This window comes from Mauremys mutica, chromosome 1 (assembly GCF_020497125.1).
Source record: "Mauremys mutica isolate MM-2020 ecotype Southern chromosome 1, ASM2049712v1, whole genome shotgun sequence".
NCBI classification, from domain to species: domain Eukaryota; kingdom Metazoa; phylum Chordata; order Testudines; family Geoemydidae; genus Mauremys; species Mauremys mutica.
In genome coordinates this window covers 314,123,125-314,143,753 of record NC_059072.1, presented here as the reverse complement: position 1 = coordinate 314,143,753, position 20,629 = coordinate 314,123,125, and the positions used below count along the sequence as shown (strand labels likewise).

Below are 20,629 nucleotides of genomic sequence, written 5' to 3'. Positions count from 1 at the left end.
AGGAAGGAAAAATCAAATGTACGGCTACAAAATGGGGAAAAACTGGTTAGGTGGTATTACTCCTGAAGATGATCTGGGGGTTGTAGTGGATCACAAATTGAACACAAGTCAACAATGTGATGCTGTTGTAAGAAAGGTTAATATCATTCTGGGGTATATTAACAACAGAGTCATATGTATGACACGGGAGGTAATTGTTTCACTCTATTTGGCACTGGTGAGGCCTCAGCTGAAGTGTTTCCAATTCTGGATGCCACACTTTAGGAAAAATGTGGACAAATTAGAAAGAGTCCAGAGGAGAAAAACAAAAATGATAAAAGGTTTTAAAAAACCTGACCTAGAAGGAAAGTTTAACAAAAAACAGGGCATGTTTAGTCTTGAGACAAGAAGGCTCGGGGTGGGGGGTGGGGGGACTGATAACTCTTCAAGGAGGACCTGTCCCCTATAATTGTTAAATTGTTGATCAGTCATTCTCCTCATGTACTGAATGTAAAAGTAGTAGTAATGATCTTAATCTGCAACAAGGGAGATTTACTTTGTGTTAGGAAAAGCTTTCCAACTATAAGGGTAGTTAACCTCTGGAATAGGGTTCCAAGGGAAGTTTTGGAATTCCCATCATTGGAGGTTTTTTAAGAACAGGTTGGACAAATACCTCTCAGGGAGGATCTAAATTTACCTTGTCCTGCCTCAGCACAAGGGTTATGGACTCGATGACTTTTCAAGGCCTCTTCCAGCCCTACATTTGTAAGATTATTTGTGTATTTCTTATCAAAAGTGGTTAAAATAAAAACAAACCCCATGTGTCACTCCTTTGTGGTGGTGTATTAAGTTGCCATTTCTTTCTCTGCAGGAGTGTTGTCGTACCTGTAAAGAAACCGCCTCCAGGTAGTCTAGCTGTTACCACAGTTGGAGCTGCCACTGCTGGAGGTGTTCTGCCACCGGGTACTACACCAAACATATTTGCTGCTACAGGAGCTACACCAAAAAGTATGATTAATACAACAGGTATCGTCCTTAAATATTTTTGTGAACCTCATCTTTTTCTTTGTGTTGTATTTTTCCTGCAGTTGTCTCCTTTCTATTATTATTATACCTCAATTGAAAGCTCAATTATATCTTTTTGTCCTCTAAGAAGGACATAATTTCCTCTTGCTCTGTGTATCCCCACCATTATTGTTTAAGAAAATTATTCAACCGTATATAGATGAATATATAGTCCTAATGATGTCTTAGAAGCATAGAGGCCAGATGGCTCCATGTACTGACCCTGCCTGCAGGCGCTGCCTCTGTAGCTCCCATTGGCTGCAGTTCCCAGCCAATGGGAGCTGCGGAGACAGCGCTCGGGGTAGGGACAGTGCACAAAGGTCCCGTGGTTGCCCCTTCGCCTGGGTGCCAGAGGGAGATGCCAGCAGCTTCCTGGGAGCCGGGTGGAGCAGGGCAGGCACCCTTCCTGCCCCACTGTGGGCAGCCAACTGGACTTTCAACAACCTGGGCAGCAGTGCTGACCGGAGCCGCCACAATCCCTTTTCAACCAGGCGTTCTAGTCTAAAACTGGATGCCTGGCAACCCTAGTTATTATGCTATAAGGAAGGCCTTTGGGAGGTGGGGCTTTAATTTTTATTTGTTACATTAGAAGTTCAGAGGCTGCCTACGCTGGAAGAATCTGTGGATGACAGGAGACTGGGTAGGATTATGACATCACAGATATCAGAGCAATGACATAGAATTGAGAGAGGAAGTTATTGATAGTTGAGAGTTAGTTCCATGATATAACATTCCTCAACTTCAGTCAAGGGTTGAGAAAAATAAAATCTGTTGGGGGGGAAGAGGGCTGAAATCTTCCCAGCATTCTTTCTGCTTCATAGAATAAAATAGGAAATGCACTCATTTTTTCCTTTGCAGGTCACCTTTAACTCTCGCTAACAGGACTTTGCCCACAGAAATTTTAATTAATCTTTGGAGGAAAAAAAATTGCTCTATAAATTAATTAAATTAACACTTTTGTAAACATTTCTATTTGTTTACCTGTTTCTGTTTAGTTCAAGTTCTGTTTGTAATCCCCTCATATACCATAAGACAGTCCTATATTAAAGTTTTTTCTCTAAATGATATTTTAGGCCTCAGATCTTCACATCATTACTTTAAGCACTCCATACCTTAAATCAACTGAATAGCTCTTCTTTGTACAGTGATTGCTATTAGGAAAGCACAATGATTCTAAGTACAGTACAGGGAAATACTGTGGTATCAGATGCCACAGTGTGTTGACTGTAGGTAAATGTTAGTTTTTTCATAGTTACGCCTGCACCTTCTGTGTATTCTTTTTATCATACCCCTTTTTGTCTAGCAGACTTGGCATAGCAGATTTTTGGGAAAGTATTGACTGGAAAGTATTTCAGCCAATTTTACCCATTTAATTTATCAGAACTACAAATGTTCTGAGCTTCTTAACTGATCTTTGGGTAAGGTAGTTCATTGCCATTTTGGGCTCGTTCCTTTTTGTAAAGCTTTTTATGCCTGAATTAACCTGAATGAATATTTATTCTAACTCTCTGATCTCTGCAAATAGTTTAAAAGCTGTTCTTTGCCTCCCTCCATTTCCAAAAGGTAGAACTTAATTTCCATGTTTTAAAAAGTGTATATGTGGCAATGATAAATTACAAATCAGAAGCTGTTGGATATATCTGACGCATTGAAAATATAAACACGTTGCTTACATTGAGAGTCAAGTCATGATTTTTTTTGTTTGTTTGTTTGCTTTGGGGCTTTGTGAGGGGGTTGCTTTGTTTTTGTCATTGAATTAGCTGAAGTGTGGGATTTACAGTTCAGGTGATTCAGTAATATACCTGCAGTAATTAATATAATGTATTATATGGTTCTGTTCTTAAGGCAAATACTACATTGTAAAATGAACTAAGCAATAGTTTACTGAGATGGAGAAAATGCTATTCAGTCATTTAGAGACACTAGATGTCCCCCCACATCCTCTATTTCTTGTAGTTTTTACAATATGCCACAAATGTCACATGGATATAACTTCATCTTAGAAAAGTATTCTTCACTAAGATCTTTAGGACAATTATTTAAAAAACAAAATACAAAAACAAGCTGTCGCATTCCAAATCATCATGACACAGTCAAAATCCAATTGTTATCACCACTGTCACAGGACAAGCTTAGATTTTAGGCCTCTATTAGTATGTCTCAAGTGCACCCTTTTGGGGACAGATTTCAGTACCTTGACTCCTCTCTGAGTGTACCCATGCACTCCTACCACTCTTTGGCTGGATTTCTGGGCACAGCCATCCTGTTTCCAAACTGTCTTAACTGGACATGCCCAACTGGGTTTGACATCTGCAAGCCCTTTTCCTCTGGGAGCCTGTGACAGTGACTAATTATAGCAAAAACAGCTTCTTGAAAACGAAGCATTTTTTATTTATTCAAAGGGTATATAGCAGGCAGAGCAAAGGGTAAAAACAATAAAGGCCTATATGCCTATTTTCCCTTATCTAAACCTTAATGTTTCCTTGAAAGCTTTTGTAAATTCTTTTCATCCCAGTTACCTTCACCTCTGGGTTGAGAGAGACAGCCTGCTTACTGCCGTTTCTGTGTTTCTGTTAGCATCTCCTTCCTGTACAGCTTCTGACAACCCACCTTCCTTTTTTAGGGCAACATCTTTTAGGATTTTAATATCCCCTTTGATCCTAAACTCAGGTCTGGAATGAAGCAAACCTTTCCAGGCTGGTTGAAGTCAGGTAGGGATGTTCCCCAATTAATAGCTTCTCCATTGTTTCCTCAAGGGCCATTGGTATTCTCTCAAGAGTGTAGCTTACCTTTGTCCTTGTTTACTTTCCTCCCATATAACCTCTTTTGAGTTATGTCCTTGCAGTCAGGCAAGAGAATACCAAGGAGGTAAACTGAGGTGCATATAGGTTCAGGAATTTGGAGCTGTGCTCTGGCTCTGCTCCAGGCAAAAACCTGCAGCTCCACTGCTCCAGAGCTGTTCCAAGCTCCAGCTCCGGGCTCCGCTCCAAAGCCTTGTATAGGATAACCAGACAGCCAGTGTGAAAAAATCAGGACAAGGTATATAGGTGATGTAATAGGGTCCTATATAAGAAAAAGCTCCTAGTATCAGGATGTCTGGTCACCCTAGGTGTATGTGATACGTATTAAAAAAAAATATATAGGCACACACACACACACACACCTCTCTCATTCTCCCCACAAACTTATAATGAATATAGCTTTATCATTCTGATGATGGTTTGTCTCATACAATGGTGTGAAAATATTTTAGCCTGTGGAATTTATTTTTAGGATCATTGAGAACAAGAGGTAAGACTCGTTTTTATTTTGTTTCTTTTTCTCCAGAACTGCTATTTAATGTTTGTAAAAGGGCTTTTGAGAATGAAAAGTGCTATATAAAATAATATTAATATGTAGCTTTGCAGAGTTAATCACTCATCTATAAAAATAATTAAATCAGCAGTGAAATTAGGAGGAAGGAACATTTTTCTTTTGAACCTTTTTTTAATTTTATATATATTATTATATTTTATGTTACATTGTACTTTGATCTGTGGTTTCCCTTCATTTTTATGTTAAAATACATTCTAATTTGTAACATATGACTGTCTAATTTAGCAGTAGACATAAATTAATTGTAAATATGCAGAGCAATATCAAAAACCTATAGCCTTATTAGCATAGTGAATCATTCTGTTTTTTATAAGTTAAAGCTCTTAATTTCTTTTAATGGATAAGATTTATTACTTATTTTAAAATAGACTGACATGACAGGAAACACCATTGAATTTAAAATCTATAAAATTTGTATTTTTCAAACTGAAATAAAATCTAAATTTCTTTTGGTGACAGGTGCAGTGGATTCAGGATCTTCCTCTTCCTCTTCATCCTCTAGCTTTGTGAATGGTGCTACCAGTAAAAACCTTCCAGCTGTACAAACTGTTGCTCCAATGCCAGAAGATTCCGCTGAAAACATGAGGTGTGCATACTTTATAATTTCATTTTAGTTGTCTTTCTCATGGCACAACAAAATCACACAGGCAATAACCAAAATAATGCAAAAATGAAATTTATAAAATATCCTGGGAGGATGCAAAATAGTTATTAAAATAACTGAAACATACTGCTAGCCTTGAAGTGAGTTCAATTGTATATATTTATTTATTTTATTATTTTCTAGCTATGGCTTGACAATCACAACACTGCAGTAGTGTTTTAAGTGGTGATGTTAGTCACATGGCACAATGCACTAGTGGAAGGCCCTCAGAGACTACGGTGATGAGGGTAGTATAATCACCTACATAGACTAGAATAGAATTATACTTCCACAACAAAATCCCAATTGGTATTATACACCAATAAATGTGCTAGTTTGATATGTTAGAATGAGAGGTAGGCTAGTCCAGTGACTGCAGCCATGGGCGATCTGGATTCAGTTTCTTGCCTTTTCAGATATCCTTTGTGACCTGAGCAAATCAGTTAGGGTCTCTGTGCCCGACTTGCCTATCTGTGAAATGAGGATAATACTTCCCTACCTCACAGAGAAGTTATGAGCTCTGATATATGTGAGGTCCTCAGATACAACAGTGATGACAACTATATGAGTATCTAAGATGGATAGAACATATAATCATGTCAAGATATGTTGTTAATATGATCTCCAACAAAACAATAGTTAATATAGTCAATCATACAAAATAATATCCTTAAGTGCTAAAATGTTAGTGTTAAACTGAAAAAATGTTGCTTTAAAATAAGTTGTTTAAAATAGTTTCAGGCGCTAATACTTTATTAAAAAGCATTGACCAATGTTTTACAACATTTGTCTAAAATTTTATCACATTTAATATTGTTAATAAGAAAATTCCATACAAAACTTCTAAAAGCCCACATTGCCAAGTAGAAACAGAAACTTTTGCAGAACAAATTACTTACTGTATAATAGAAGGGATAAAACCAGTCTTTGAAGTGTTCAGATACCAAACTATGTCAAATCTTATAATTAAAACTGGTCTTCTAAGGAGTTTATTTTTAAACCATTTTAACCAGTGCAACAGTCATAATGTTTTCCACTAGCACATTAGAAACAATACTGTTGCAATGCTTATTAAGAAACACTTTGGATCCAGAATATATCCTAGAACTTATTTTTAACAAGAAATGAAGTGTTTTGACATTATTGAAACAAAACAGTCTGATGCTATAGAAACAAAGTTTTATGATTTTTATTATTCTAAAATATTTGGAATTTCATTCCTGTGGGAAATTTCAAAATTTTGACTTTTCATTCTCATTTGGAATGAAAATAAATTTCAAAATGTTGGAATTTCCCATGGAACAGAAATTCCATGTTCTGACCAGTGCCAGTTCTAATGCTGCAGCTTTAAAACTGTTAGTATAACTGAAAAAGTAAGAGAAGCATTTTTGTCACCACTTCAAAGCATTGGATCCATGTCCCCAACTTCCATCTATGTGCCAATTCTGAATGATAGTAGAGACTGCTAGTCATATTTTCCTTTAATTCTATGATTGATTCCTATGGGATTGTCCTGTCTTTTTCACCACTTATATGATTTGCCATAATAAAATCATTGTGCAAAGCAGTGAATGGAGGGAGAGCCAGTGTAGCAGGCAGGCCTACTGACATAAACTGACTGGTTGTCTGGCTATGCTGAAAGAATGACAGGAGACATTAGATACGGGTATAGTAGGCCACAACTTTATTATTAGATGTCTGGGACTAACCCGGTGAACAAAATGTGCAGAGCAGGTGAAAACCCCCACAATTCACTGGGGTGGGGGGAGGGGGAGAGTGCTTTTTCAATATATGGTATATATTATAGCAGCACCTAGAGGATCCAAATGGAATTGAGACCCCTATTGTGCTTGAAGCTGAATATACACAGAAATAAGTTTCTGCTGCAAAGAGCTTAAAATCTAAATAGGCAAGATTGAACTAGAGTGAGAGGGAGGGTGAAGTGAGTTGCCCAAGACTACACTGCTGGTCTATAATAGAGATAGGAATAGAACCCAGACCTCCTGACTCCCAGTCCAGTGCTCTGTCAATTTAAACTAAAATGCACTGGAATATAAGGTGGTTTGTTTAATTTTTCTTGTTATTTTAAATGTGTATAAATGAGCTTATTGTAAGTCTTTGGATCTTGTTTAGAGTTCTTAGAGAGCTATAGAAGTCACAAGGAATAGTTTCAATACCTGAAAGCTGAATAACTGAATTGTCAGATGAAAAACAAATTATTGATTCTAGTGACTGATGACCACTGAAAGTTGTACATTTATGACAGTATTATTTCTGTGTAGAAAAGAGATACAATTGTAGAACATCTACCAGTATGCAGCTTAGCCTCTTTGAGTCTGAAGTCCAACTGAGGATATAAATGCAAATGCAATGGCAATCGTCATTGTGTGTTTGAAAAATCTTCCGTTTTAGTGAGTTGCACGCTTTTTAGATTAAGTAGATTCTCTTGACTACCATTTAATACAGCATTGTTTCTCCAAGTGTAAACTGGTGGATCTGCCATATAATAAATCCTTATTGAAAAACGTAAGTTTTTTTAGATAGAATTTTGGAGTCATTGTTAAGGAAACATATAGGTCTTGAGAATCTGGATTTTTATTTAGCTCAAAGCATATTGCAAAAGGAAATATTCCAGGACAGATGGTTAGCTTCCCTGGAGATATAGTACTCTGTATAAAAGTATATTTAATAAAAGCTGCTATAGCCATTCTTGGTAGGTTTAATCAAATCTGACAGGCAAGCCATCTAAGCCTGGAAGTTGTACAGGTTGAAGTAAACTAATTGCATACCTAATTTTCTCCCTGGTTACTTTTCCATCTAGTAAAACCTTTAATACGGGTCACCTTTGTGTAGCTGGCATTTTGCCAGTTAGTCATTTAGTTTGTTTTTATGTCTTCTTCTTTGGGATATATAACCTTCTAGATAATTTAAAGAAAACGTCTTCAATCCTTCTTTTTGACTGTATGGTTAAAATTGATTATTAATTGTAGAGGTGAATTTATTACATACTTCCTGTGTAATCAACCATACTAATAAGTAGTGAGACCTCTCCCCAGGGTGACATACTTTTTGCTGTGGGGAAAAAGTTATCAAGTCCCTGCATTTAAGAATCATTTTCATTTCAATCTACTTGATTCTGTCTTAAAACATACATTTCCAGTCTAAATTTTCCAGACTTTCCCCTATATTTCTGGGTTGTGTTTCTTTCAGTCTGCAAAATAAGAAATTATTAATTATCAAACTTTAAAAGCTTCCTAGATTGTTACTGGGAAGCCTCCAGAGATGTGTTAATTTTGTGATTCAATATACTGTGGGCAGTAAATGTCTTGTCTATGTAAGGAGTAGTATGTAATCTCTATATTTTATAATTTCCTATTATCATCAACTCCAGGTTAATAATGTTACATAGAGGAGAATGATCTAAGAAGGTTCTGTATTCTTATAAATCTATTCAAGTGACCAGTGGAATGCAGGTTATTGAGACTATTTTGTTGATGCGTGAAATTAGTTCATTTTCTATAATGCTATCCTGAAGAGTTTTGTATGACCTATAGCTAGAAATGGAGACCAGTGATAGGGAGAAAGCTTCAGTTACTTTTGATCATGGATAGGGAACTCAGTCCTCTGTACTACTTCAGGCAAATGTTTACTTATTCTACCTGCTGGCAGCAATTTGGGGTGCACTTTGGCTCCTGCTGAAGTCAATGGCAAACCCCTATTTGCTTCAGAGAGAGCAGGAACAGTCTCTTTATTAGTTGACCCACTTATTCAAACAGGGATCCTGTCTATCACATCTATATACGTACTTTTGAGGCCCTCATCATTCTAGTATCTGAACAACTTCAGAAGAGAACTGGATGGTACAAGGTATTTTTAATATGATGCAGAGTTTTTCATGTGAACGTCAGACAATTCCAGTACTTTAAATTTGATCCACTGTTGAACTGGACTAAACTGAGGGGGTGGGGGGGGGGAAGGATTAGAGAATTTCCAATTTGTCCTGAACATCTGCAAATTGAGTGGAAAAGGCAGCATCAAGTTACTGCAAAACACTCTTAAAAGTCCCTTATTTCAGAAGTGAAGAGGGATTGTATTTACTCCCTACATGGTGTTTCCTTATTACTGCACATTGTACTTTGAGCTATTCTACCTTCACAGAATAGGTAAGTGGCTGTTGCAGGCAGCTGCAGCACCAGAATAGCCTGTCTCGCTGCCACTTTACTGCTGTGTGTGTGTTTTGGGTAGGGGAACAGCCAGCAGGGCACACACTCCCTTGAAAATATATTTTGGATCTTTGTGGAGGCCAGCTTAATTTGACAACCCCCGTGAGGAGTGAAGATATCAGGAGTCTGCTAATCAGTTAAACTTGAAGAACCCAGAGAGGCATCTGTCAAAGTCATCAAAAACAATGTCAAGTAACAGGTCACAAAATCTCCCATCCCTATTATGTGGATAGATCAGGAGAGTTCATATACATTTCAAAACTTGCAAACATCAGCTTTGTACACTCAAATTTCACTTGAAGTTTTCAAGGTGAAGTGAACTCCAAACTCAGGAGTTGTGAACATATCTACAGTGAAACAAATAAATAAAAATTGGTGGGTTTTGCACTGTTCTGGTTTTTTTTGTTTCCTTATCTCTAGCAGCAACTGTAGAGTTCTTCAAATCCAGTATCTGAATTTCAGCTAGTACAAACAGCAGTGCAATGCACTGCAAGAAAAGAATCAAAATGATTTTGAGTTGTTGGAAGAGAGCTTCTGATCTGTATTAACGTCATCTGGTTTATGTTATTTATTATAAGTTAAAGACTTTCATATGAACTTTATTTATATATAGTTCTATATGTAGTGGATGCCTTTGAAAACTCAGAATTCATCATTCCAGGTATCATCAATAATTTTAGTTTCTTCCTGTACTTAAAATGTCAGCACTTAAATAATTAAGAACAATAATGTTCTCAGTGCTGTAAAAGAAGCAAAAAGAAGACGGTTTTTGCCCCCAACGGCATGCAGTCCAAAGACAAAGACTACTAAAGGCCCAAAAGAGGAAAAACCTAGTTTCCTGTTGTGTTTTTAAACTAATGATTCATCTGTTGAGGGAAACACTGAATACTTTGAATCTTTAGTACAGATTTGAAAGAGGAGAAGGAAGTAGCTTGTCAAGCCACTGATGGGGAGGGGAGTTACATGCATGGGAAGCCCAAGGGACTACAATAACTCAGTCACGATGAAATAGCACATGCTGAGTATTTAATAGCACCTGATAAACTTGGAACTCTAGACCAGTGGTGCCCAAACTTTTTTCCTGTTGTGCCCCACTTACCAGTAATGGATTCTGTCCATGCCCCACCCTTCATAACTGCACAGTTGGTTCAGTAGTGGAGCTTGGTCTGAAGACAGAGTTGGGGGCAGAACTGGGTAATGGGGGGGATCTGGGGCTAGAGGCAGAGCTGGCTAGGGGGGAGAGGGAATGAGGGCGGAGCTGGGCTGGGGGTGGAGTGGAGCTTGGGCTGAGGGCAGAGCTGGGCTGGGGGCAGAGTAGTGCTGGGTGGTGCTCCCTCACTGCCCCCATGGGGGCTGGCCTAGGCCCCGCCGTGTGCCCCCTGAACGTTCCTTCTATGAGGGCACATCCCACAGTTTGGGAACCACTACTCTAGACAAAGGATTATTACTTAATATTTATGTTAGGGTAGCACCTAGAAGCCCCCAAAATGGTAGGTTGTGTACAAGCAGATACTGAGAAATAATCCCTGCTCCAAAAGGCTTACCATCTAAATAGACAAGTCAGAGAAAGGGAGAGTCTGAAAACAGATGCAGAAATGTGATATGACTTACCCAAGGTTACATAGCTAGTAAGTGGCAAAGCCAGTAAGTAGACTCCAGGTCTCCTGACTCCCATCCCTATCACGTGCTCCATTTTGCCTAACATCTCAAAGCTAGATTTTGTTGTCTGAAAGTTTATCAAGAAAGCAAGAATGTTTGTATGAGGTGGTCTTAACCATTAAAAATTCTCCTCTTCATGCTTCTGAAGTTTGAGAAAAATTATGAAAGACTGAGAGTGCAAATTGTTGCTGCAGAGCAACTGGCAGTGCACATTCATGCATATTTTAGAGCTATTTAAAATGCAGTTATTGATAGGTACTCTGTTCACTTGTATAATACAAAAGCAGAATAAACAATACAACAAAGACAAATTATATTAGACTCTTCATTATGGAAGGTGATATAAATAGGACAATTAAGTTCTGTGAAATCAGGTACATCCAGTTTGGCTATTTCAGTATTGAGAGTCCTTGCCTCATGGATGTGAAAGTTCATTTGGGAAAAAAATTGCACAAAATGAGAACACTTAAAAGTTGGACATTTTCCATGCTGCAGTATTTTCACCTTTTAATTAAATTTTCTGTATTTAAAAGGTAAACTCATTGAGGTTTATATCTTACCAAAAGTTTTTGTAGTAAAATCATGGTCTGTTTTTTAAGCACAACAAACATACATCATTAGTTGAGATGATAGATGAAGAGGACTTGCATTTTGATGCCTGGGGTTCTCTCATCATCCCTTAAAAATTAGAATAAAATGATTTCTATTTTGTATTGATTTATAAGTCCTGCTAAGTTAGTGAGACATCATTTTCCTGAGCTGGACATGAGTGTTACAATTTCTTTACTAACGTAAATAATGCTTTTTAAACACTATTGTTAATCAAATCACAGTCATTCCATTATCAGAAGACACACTGATACTTATTGCCTTAATTAGTAAATAGACATAATGTGATATCATTTAATTGCTGATATTTATTTGCCTTCAATTTACATGCTTTCTTTTCAACAGCATCACTGCAAAGCTTGAAAGAGCTTTAGAAAAAGTGGCCCCACTCCTGCGTGAAATTTTTGTAGACTTCGCCCCTTTCTTGTCCCGTACGCTGTTGGGCAGTCACGGACAAGAACTGCTGATTGAAGGTACTGAACCATTATTAAATTACTAATATTTTGGCTATTACTCTGTGCACAAGGCACAAAATGCTATATGCACGTGAGCTGTGAATTAATCTTTCCTTTTCAGTGGAAGTTATATAACTATTTAGTGGTGCATTAAAAAATTTAGGAAGATATTGTTTCATTTCCCGTAACTTATTTTCTATTTGAGTAATGCCTGTGGAGTCATGAAAATTTGACTACTTTTGTTCCCAGTTTCTTAATTTGTTTTTAAGTGGCACCCTGGGTACATAAACAAGCTGTTCATCCTGGCTTCCAAACAAACACAACATAATTAACTTTAATTCATAGTATTTTAAAGTTAATACATATAAATACTGTAAGTCACTCAGTCTGATTTTTAAGAGACTAGAAAAATGAGAGAGCAGATCAAAATAATTGAACCTGGGAGAAAAAGGAAGGAGACTGTGTGCTAAGATAGATAATGTATGGAGATAGAAATGGAAGATTCCATGATAAGTAACCCTTCTTACTCCCCATCATGTGCAGATGGATTTACACAGGCAAATCGCTACCTTATTTTACATATTTTGCAATATGGTCTGGGTTGGGGAGGTTAATGTGTAGTTATTGTTGAATGGAACATTCTCAGAACCTTTTAAAAGGCTTTTAGTTCATATTTACATATTGTCCTGATTTCCTAGTGGTCATAAAGTGTTGGGAAGAGAAATAAATAGACTTCCTACACTATTTTTATTCACAATATACAAATAGTTACTCTTTGCAATGAACAAAGATATTCATGCAAAGCAGCAAAGTTTATACATATAATGATCTACATAAGGGCTATTGTGAAAAACATAACTTTGTGTTCAAATTCTCCAGCCAGACTCCTCCTCTCCTACACACGTACCACCCAAATACTAATACGTAATTCTCCCACTGCCCAGAGCCAACACCCCCCCACCACATACCCTTCTTCTATCCTTAATGCTCAGTGTATTTGAGTCTGATGATTCTGGTTCTTGGGCAATTGGCCTTATGTTTGTTGTCTGGCTATACCAAAAAAAGGACAGGAAATGCTTGATATGATTTTAATCAGGCTGCAACTTCATTATTAGATGTTTTGGACTACCTGGCTAATAACAGAATACAGTGCAGGTAACCCTATATTCATTCAATAACTATCCAAGGGGCTTCTGCCAGCCCTCCCCCCCCCTTTTTTTTTTCATCCAGGTCCCCCAGCCAACCCATTGCTGGGACCTTACCATCGCCCTTCCCTCATAGGAAGGTGGTCTATAAGAAAGGGGAGTTGGCTCCCTGCCGTACCATTCATAGGAGCCCCAAACACACACACATCCTTTAACCAACACCTCCTTTTTAAGTCCTTTACCAAGCCATTTATCTGGTCACTGTACACCTTCCCTATGGAGTTTCTGCACTGGACATCCGCCCCCCAGTTACATAATGAGTTGCAACATATAGCGTAACTCCCTTCATGCCTCACATTAACAGTGCCCTCCCTGAACCCACTGTGGGGAAGGTGAAAACTCCACCAACTCACCAATCTGGTGGTGAAGGAAAAATTTCTTCCCAGCCCCCCTATAAAGGGATGACTAGCGCAGTGCCCAGCAGGTCCTAACCAATCCTGGTACTTTGCCACCTAAAGGGGGTAGGGAGTGGGTGCTGCCTCACCTGCTCTGTGGAAGAGGGCTTCTCTGGCCTGGGCTTGCCCTTTACAACCCTTCTAGTCCCAAGGGATGAGTCACCGTTGCCAGTCTGAGCCATTCCCCACTTTTGCAGCAGTTCTGACCTCATTTTTCCCCTCCCTCACAGCCCTAGAACACTGTTCCCTTGGCCAGTCGGACAACCTTCTCCCCTCTGAAAGGTGCAGTGCGGTCATTTGTTTAATTACTCTGTAACACAAGGAAAGTCATTTGAATGCAATAATTCCCCACAGGGGTTAAAATATTTTCTATTGTCTCATAGTTTTACAATTGTGAAAGGAAACTATTGATTTCACTTAAACACATGTAAAGCTACTGGCTGGGGATTTTCCCAGAAATTTGCAGTGATTCTAAGCTGCTTCACTGGGTTCCTGTCTTAGATACCTTATTTCGGTGAAATTACTGGTGGCACATCTTAGCAACTTTGGTTACAACGTTATTTGAATTAACCTCTTAAAATCAGTAAAACGAGAATCACAGTTCATAGCAGATATTTGACAGATATTGTTTAATTTCACTCTTTCTTACAAAGTGCAAACCGGCTTGGCTTAGTTTCGTTTAGGTCCTTTCTTAAGACACATTCCTACAGGTACTAGCACTGGTTTAGCTGTATTGGTGCCAGCAATGGTGGGAGCCCCACCATGAACTCCAGCAGCTTCTGGCAAGTGACAGAGATTAAAATGTCAGAAGCCACAGGAGTCCTGACCACAGTTAGGCTCCCAGCAATGCAACTGAATCAGTGGCAGCACTCATAGGAATTTTCTCTATAATACTTCACAACACACACAAAGTGCAACCTAAAGAGGTAGCATTTATCTTGTCATTACATGTACCTTGTTGCAGTAAAGAGCAGTATTTTAATGTGATCTCATGGTGATAGATCTTTCTGCCGTAAGATAAAGGTTCATATTTTGGTTGTCACAACTGTATATCAGCATCATTAATGATATTAACAAAGCTCTGGGAAAGAGAATATGTGTTGCTTTGTGTTTTATCTATTGGCTGTTTGCCTGTAAAGAAATAAAGCAAAACGTTTTATAGTCTGACATAACAGCTATTATCTTCTGGCCCTTTTGTGTTTTTATAACAAAAGAGTGGAGTTTTTAATAAATAGATATTTAGAACCCAATAAACTTTTACTGCAAGTTTTTAACAATTTTACATGAGACCAAATTTCGAACCTACACTTGGTGGTGTCTTAGCTGAACAGGAGTATATTCATCTCATTTAAAAAAAAAAAAAAAAAAAGAGAGAATTTCATTTTTGACCTACTCTATTACATTTAAAACGTCTTCCCTTACACCATTTGATTAACTACTTATTTCTCTGGTGCTCTTAAGGCTGGTCTCTTCTAATTTTCAAAGCTTTCATCAAAATATGCAATTATATTCAGCAGAAAGAAATTGCTGTTGATATAGCTAATTATTCAGACTATTACTAGAAAGGTCTGAAAAGTAGATGGAACAAAAGTTTTTTAATCCAAGAGTGTCTGTTACCCGTATGTATTAATGGAATGGCAGCAAAAATAATTCTTCCACATTGGATAATCATTCTTTTCACCCAAGGGAAGATAATTAATCATGTTCTGTAACTTGTTGTTGCATATCTAATCTATATACTAATCACATCTATACATCTTTCATTTATTTCCCTTTTGCGAAGATGAGTTTTTACCTGGGCAGTCCAAAATTTTCAAAATTGGACATCCAAAGTTAAGCAACTAAATTATATGTTGACACCTACATAAGTAACCTCATTTTCAGATATGCTTAGAACTCAACTCCTGTTGAAGTAAGGTCAGTTATTTGGGTGCCTAGTTTGTAGGCATCAATGTTTGAAAATGTTCCACTCAATGCAAAAAGGTATTTCTTGTCTACTTAGTAGTTATTGATCAAGGAGTACTATTTCCTCTTTAAGATATGAAGATAATAAAAATAATGGCTTTTGATAAGCAAGCTGTCTTATGCACACTCAATGATACTTATAAAGGAAAAAGAAACTACTTGTTTATTGTAGTGTTAGGCCTGGTCTACACTACGGGGGGGGTCGAACTAAGGTACGCGACTTCAGCTGAAGTCGAACTACCTTAGTTCGAATTTCCTACCTGTCCAGACGCCGCGGGATCGAACTCCGTGGCTCCCCCGTCGACTCTGCCACTGCCGTTCGCGGTGGTGGAGTTCCAGAGTCGACGGGAGCGCGTTCGGAGTTCGAACTATCGCGTCTAGATTAGACGCGATAGTTCGAACTCCGAGAAGTCGAACTCTCCGCGTCGACCCGGCGGGTAAGTATGGACCTACCCTTAGATATAATAAATGTGCTTAAGGGTTAAGTTGTCTATCTTGGATATGTATATAGTGCTTATCATCTTGATATCTAAGCATTGATCAATCAGAGTAATTATATAAATGGAAAAAATTCTATTCAGAATAATTTCCTAGCATTTCTTTATTAAAAAGATTATGATCCCCTTGTCCCTTCAAAGGGCATCTTCTCTGACTCTGTTGAATGGAGTATACCAATAGAATGCTTCCTAGGGTGTGAGTGCACAGAATTTTTGTGTAGTGTCTTGATAATGTAAGTTGAATCTTTTATTGGCAAACGACAATTAGCTTGTCTGTTCTCTTTGTAAGAATTTGATCTATTGTTTATATGTTTAAAGATTTTAATTATAACAAGATTACAAAGTAGTAAATAAACTTCATTTCATCTCGTTTGGCGTTGCTGCCTCTTTTTCAAATTGATCAACATAAATCTGTTTATTGTATGTTGTAAAACATATTTCCTTTTAATTACTCAAGTTTAAAGCATAAATATTTCATTCCTCTTCTTGCTGTCTTTCAAAATCTGCATGCCTGGTTTATTTAGTTTGTTTTATTTTTTGCATGATTCTAAAGCATCTACCAAACTACCAACAGCTTAATTCTGTGAGGTGCTGAACACCATCAGTTATCATTGATGCCAATAGAAGATGCTGGCCCTCAGCCCTGATGGATCTAGGCTCTTCTATGTGTCTGGGTTTTATTTATAATTGCACAGTTGTTGAAACCCATGTAATAAATTACATAGTCATGGGTGCATTTATAACCCACTTTACCTAGCACTCTGCTTATTAATATATAGCTGCTGAGACAGCATCTAGCATTCCAAACCTTTGAGCAACTTCAAACAGCCACTACTTTCAAATTAAAAACTCTCCCCTTATACTCTCCCCCCTGGAAAAAAAAAAAAAAGTATGTTCTATAAATGTTTGTTCCTTATCTCACCAAATAATGGAATTTCATTGTTAGTGTCCCAGTACCAGTATTCAGTACATATTCATTGATACATGGCATCCATTTTATCCCTGATAGATCATGAGATATCAAACTATAAGTTCACAATATTAGGCTACTTTAGATTATGGTTAGAGCTTTCTAAAATATTAGTTATAATTGTTCTCTCCCTCCATGACCTACATAGGTTTACTTCCAATTCTAAAACAATTTCTGTATGAGACATGTGCATAATATCTGATGTGGTACAATAAAAGTTTTATTGGCACCCTTTTGAGAAGACCTGCATAAGTCATTCATGGTTTCACCTCTTGGTTAACGCAGGAATCTCAAACTCTAGATGATAAAAACCTGTATACTACACCATGCTGTTATATATGCCTTAAACTTATAGATTCATTGATTATAAAACCAGAAGGGAGCACTGATGGTCTGGTCTGACCACCTGTCTAACACAGACCATAGGATTTCCCTCAGTTAATAACCTGAAGCACAGTTCCAGTCCATGCTCAGATAATAAGTACAATGTGGTTTATGTTTTGAGAAGAGATATTTGGAACTGGCTGCTGTGGTCAGGACTGAGCCAGAGACAAGCAGAGATCTCACAACTTTTAGTTGTTCATAATGTTCTAGTAAGACAACTGGTGTCACAAGGACTTTGTATAGTTGCTGACTGGGGATGCAGGAGGTGTTTATTGATATACCGATTTTCTGCTTGCTTTATAAAGTAGTACTTTTCCCCTTTTTGTCTCTCTTCCCAATAAACTTTTTCTCTCCTAGTGTCTTGCACTTCTTACTGTTTGTATCTTGATGTGATTCATTGATTTCTTAAACCACTATGTACGTTAAAACTATTCTTGGAGATAGGTATACACGTCCCCATGCCAGGTAGAGCTACTATTTTAGTGCTACTGATTGATTATGTCAAATTCAACTTACGTTAAACAATTGACACCACAAACCAGATCAATGCCACCCAACTTACAAACTCAGGCCTGTCAGACGTGTTGGCTAGTGCCACCTTATGCAACAAGAGTTACAAAGTTTAAAACCAACAGCTTAGAATCAACCCGAAAACAGCCAGATAACAGAAGTCAGGGATTCGGAGCTTTCATTGTGAAGCTCTGTTTAACAGTTGGGCAGACACATAGTGTGATGTCTTCAGTTTCCAGATGGTCTCCAGATGCAACCCAGGTAAAGTGCATTACAATAGTCTAGCCTTGAGGTGACAATGGTTTGATTAACTCTAAAATGGTCTGTATTGAAAAGTATATACACCAGAGGTGGGCAAACTACGGCCCATGACCCGTGGGACCGTCCTGCCCGGCCCCTGAGCTCCTGGCCTGGGTGGCTAGCCCCAGCCCCTCCCTCGCTGTCCCCTTTCCCCCGCAGCCTCAGCTAGCTTGCTCCGCTGCCGGTGCAATGCTCTGGGCAGCGCAGCTGCAGAGCTGGGCCTGACCCGGTGGCTGTGCTGCATGGTGGTGGCGGCGGCAAGGCCCAGCTCCATCCGGGTGGCACAGCTGTAGCACTGCCAGCCACCGGTGCTCCAGGCAGCACAGTAAGGGGGCAGGGAGCAGGGGCGGTTGGATAGAAGGCAGGGGAGTTTAGGGTGGTGGTCAGGGGGCAGGGGTGTGGATGGTGGTCGGAGGGAAAAGGGGGGGTTGAATGGGGGCAGGGGTCCCGGGGAGCAGTCAGGAAGGAGGGGGGTGTTGGATGGGATGGCAGGGGGCAGTCAGGGGCAGGGGTTCCAGGGCAGTCAGGGGACAGGGAGAAGGGGTAATTGGATGGGGCTGTCATCCCGGGGGGCCTCTCAGGAATGAGAGGAGGGGTTGGATGGGGCGGCGGGGGTCCAGGGGTGGTTGGGACAGGGAGTGAGTGTGTGTGGATGGGGCAGGGGTCCCGGGGGGGCCATCAGGGAACAGGAGGAGTTGGATGGGGAAGGAGTCCGGGAGGGGGCAGATAGGAGGTTGGGGCCGGCCCACGACACCCTCCCCTAACCGGCCCTCCATACAGTTTATGAAACCCAATGCAGCCATCAGGCCAAAAAGTTTGCCCACCCCTCATATACACCCTCCTTCCTGGGCACAGATGCAAAAAAAAAAAAAAAGGCACTCTTCAGTATAGCTGCGCTGGAGTGTCCTAGGATCTAACAAGACTCCTAAATTGTGATCCTTTGTCACATATGGTGCTTTCACGCCTCCAGTGAGGGATACTAATATAATCTTTACCAATCCTTCTGATTTCCTAATCATTATTACCTCAATCTTGTCTGAATGGAGCCTCAACCAGGTAGCCCTTCTCCAAGGGTCATTTTCTTACAAATACTGTGTTATACATTCCACTGCACCATTCAAATTAGATGAAACCGAGAATATCATACTGATGGTAGCACAGCCCATGCCTCCTCATTAACCCATCAAACGGCCTTGTGTACCTATTACACAAGAGATGAGACAATAAGATTCATGTGGAACCCTGCATAGGAGAATTCTTGGAGCAGTTGCCCAAAACAATCCTTTGGACCAAAGAAAGGAATTTAGCCAGTAACGAGCAGCAGTACCATCCACTCCTCAAATATGGCAGCACATTGTGATCAGTGGTATCCATAGCAGCTGATGGAGTTAAAAGAATCAGCGTGAACACTTTGCCCTCTCGTATCACTAGGAGAAAATTTATTGATGCTACCTGCACAGTTTGTTCCATTTCGAGGTCTAAAACCTGCATGACTTGTAGCTTTTGTGGTTGCATATACATGGTTAGCAAGTTTTGCCAATAGACTGTGACAATCTGGGGATTCCTTGATACACTTTGCTGAAAAATTGGTGAGCCCTGTGTGCTCAAAATTTCTCTCCACCTTGCTCTCTGAGATTTTTCAAGGCTTTTTTTTTGTTGTCATTCCTGGGGTCTGGAGCACAGATGCTAACAAGCTGACTATCTCCTTGCTAGCCCCCAGCTCTCCTCTGCTGCACACTGTTCTCTCTCTCCCCCTCCCTCCCCTTCTGCCATATCCAGACTCCTAATTTTATTCACACACCCAGGAACTATTTCTTTCAGTTAATCAAATTATTTTGCTAATTGTTTGGCACTCTCCAGCAGGCCAGGCAATCAGCAGTCTGACTAAAAATTAAAAATCAATATTAACATGTAACAGAAAAAAAGTTAAACGTTGTATAAGTAACATTACCCTCTTGTATTCACATCCCTTTTCCTTACAGATCCTGTCTGGATCCGTCTGGGCCTCCAAAATGGCTACTATGTATGTGTCATCTTTTTGTTTTCTCCACAAAACTTGCACTGGTCACTGTTCACAGAGTTCAAAGAGCCCAGTTTAGGGACCATCTTGAAAGTATAAATTTTTTCAATAATGTAACAAATCTTTGAGAAGGGGGGAGAGAAAACGCTTTGTCAGAGCTCATAACAGAGCTATCACTCTAAAATACCTAATTAGATGGAGATTATGCCTTATGCCATTTTCTGTAGCAAAAAGCAACCAGAGCCCAATTCTGGGCACTCCTTCAGTTCATAGATCCTCAGAACAATATTTTTTAAATTCTCAAAATATATTGTCCTGGACAATTTTCAGCTGTTAAGGTACCTAGAAGCTAGTCAGGGAGAATTACATATTTCA

At 39.1% G+C, this 20,629-nt stretch overlaps 1 protein-coding gene across 6 annotated transcripts in view; it reads left to right on the top strand.

The window, feature by feature from the left end:
* Nucleotides 1-20,629, top strand: part of NBEA (neurobeachin) — an 842,868-nt gene that overhangs the window by 399,247 nt on the left and 422,992 nt on the right. For all 6 annotated transcript variants that reach the window (XM_045015913.1, XM_045015904.1, XM_045015899.1 and 3 more), the window contains 3 exons: nucleotides 851-1,005; nucleotides 4,879-5,005; nucleotides 11,899-12,026. In XM_045015913.1, coding sequence (XP_044871848.1) covers nucleotides 851-1,005; nucleotides 4,879-5,005; nucleotides 11,899-12,026 — 410 coding nt within the window. The remainder of the gene's footprint in view (nucleotides 1-850; nucleotides 1,006-4,878; nucleotides 5,006-11,898; nucleotides 12,027-20,629) is intronic.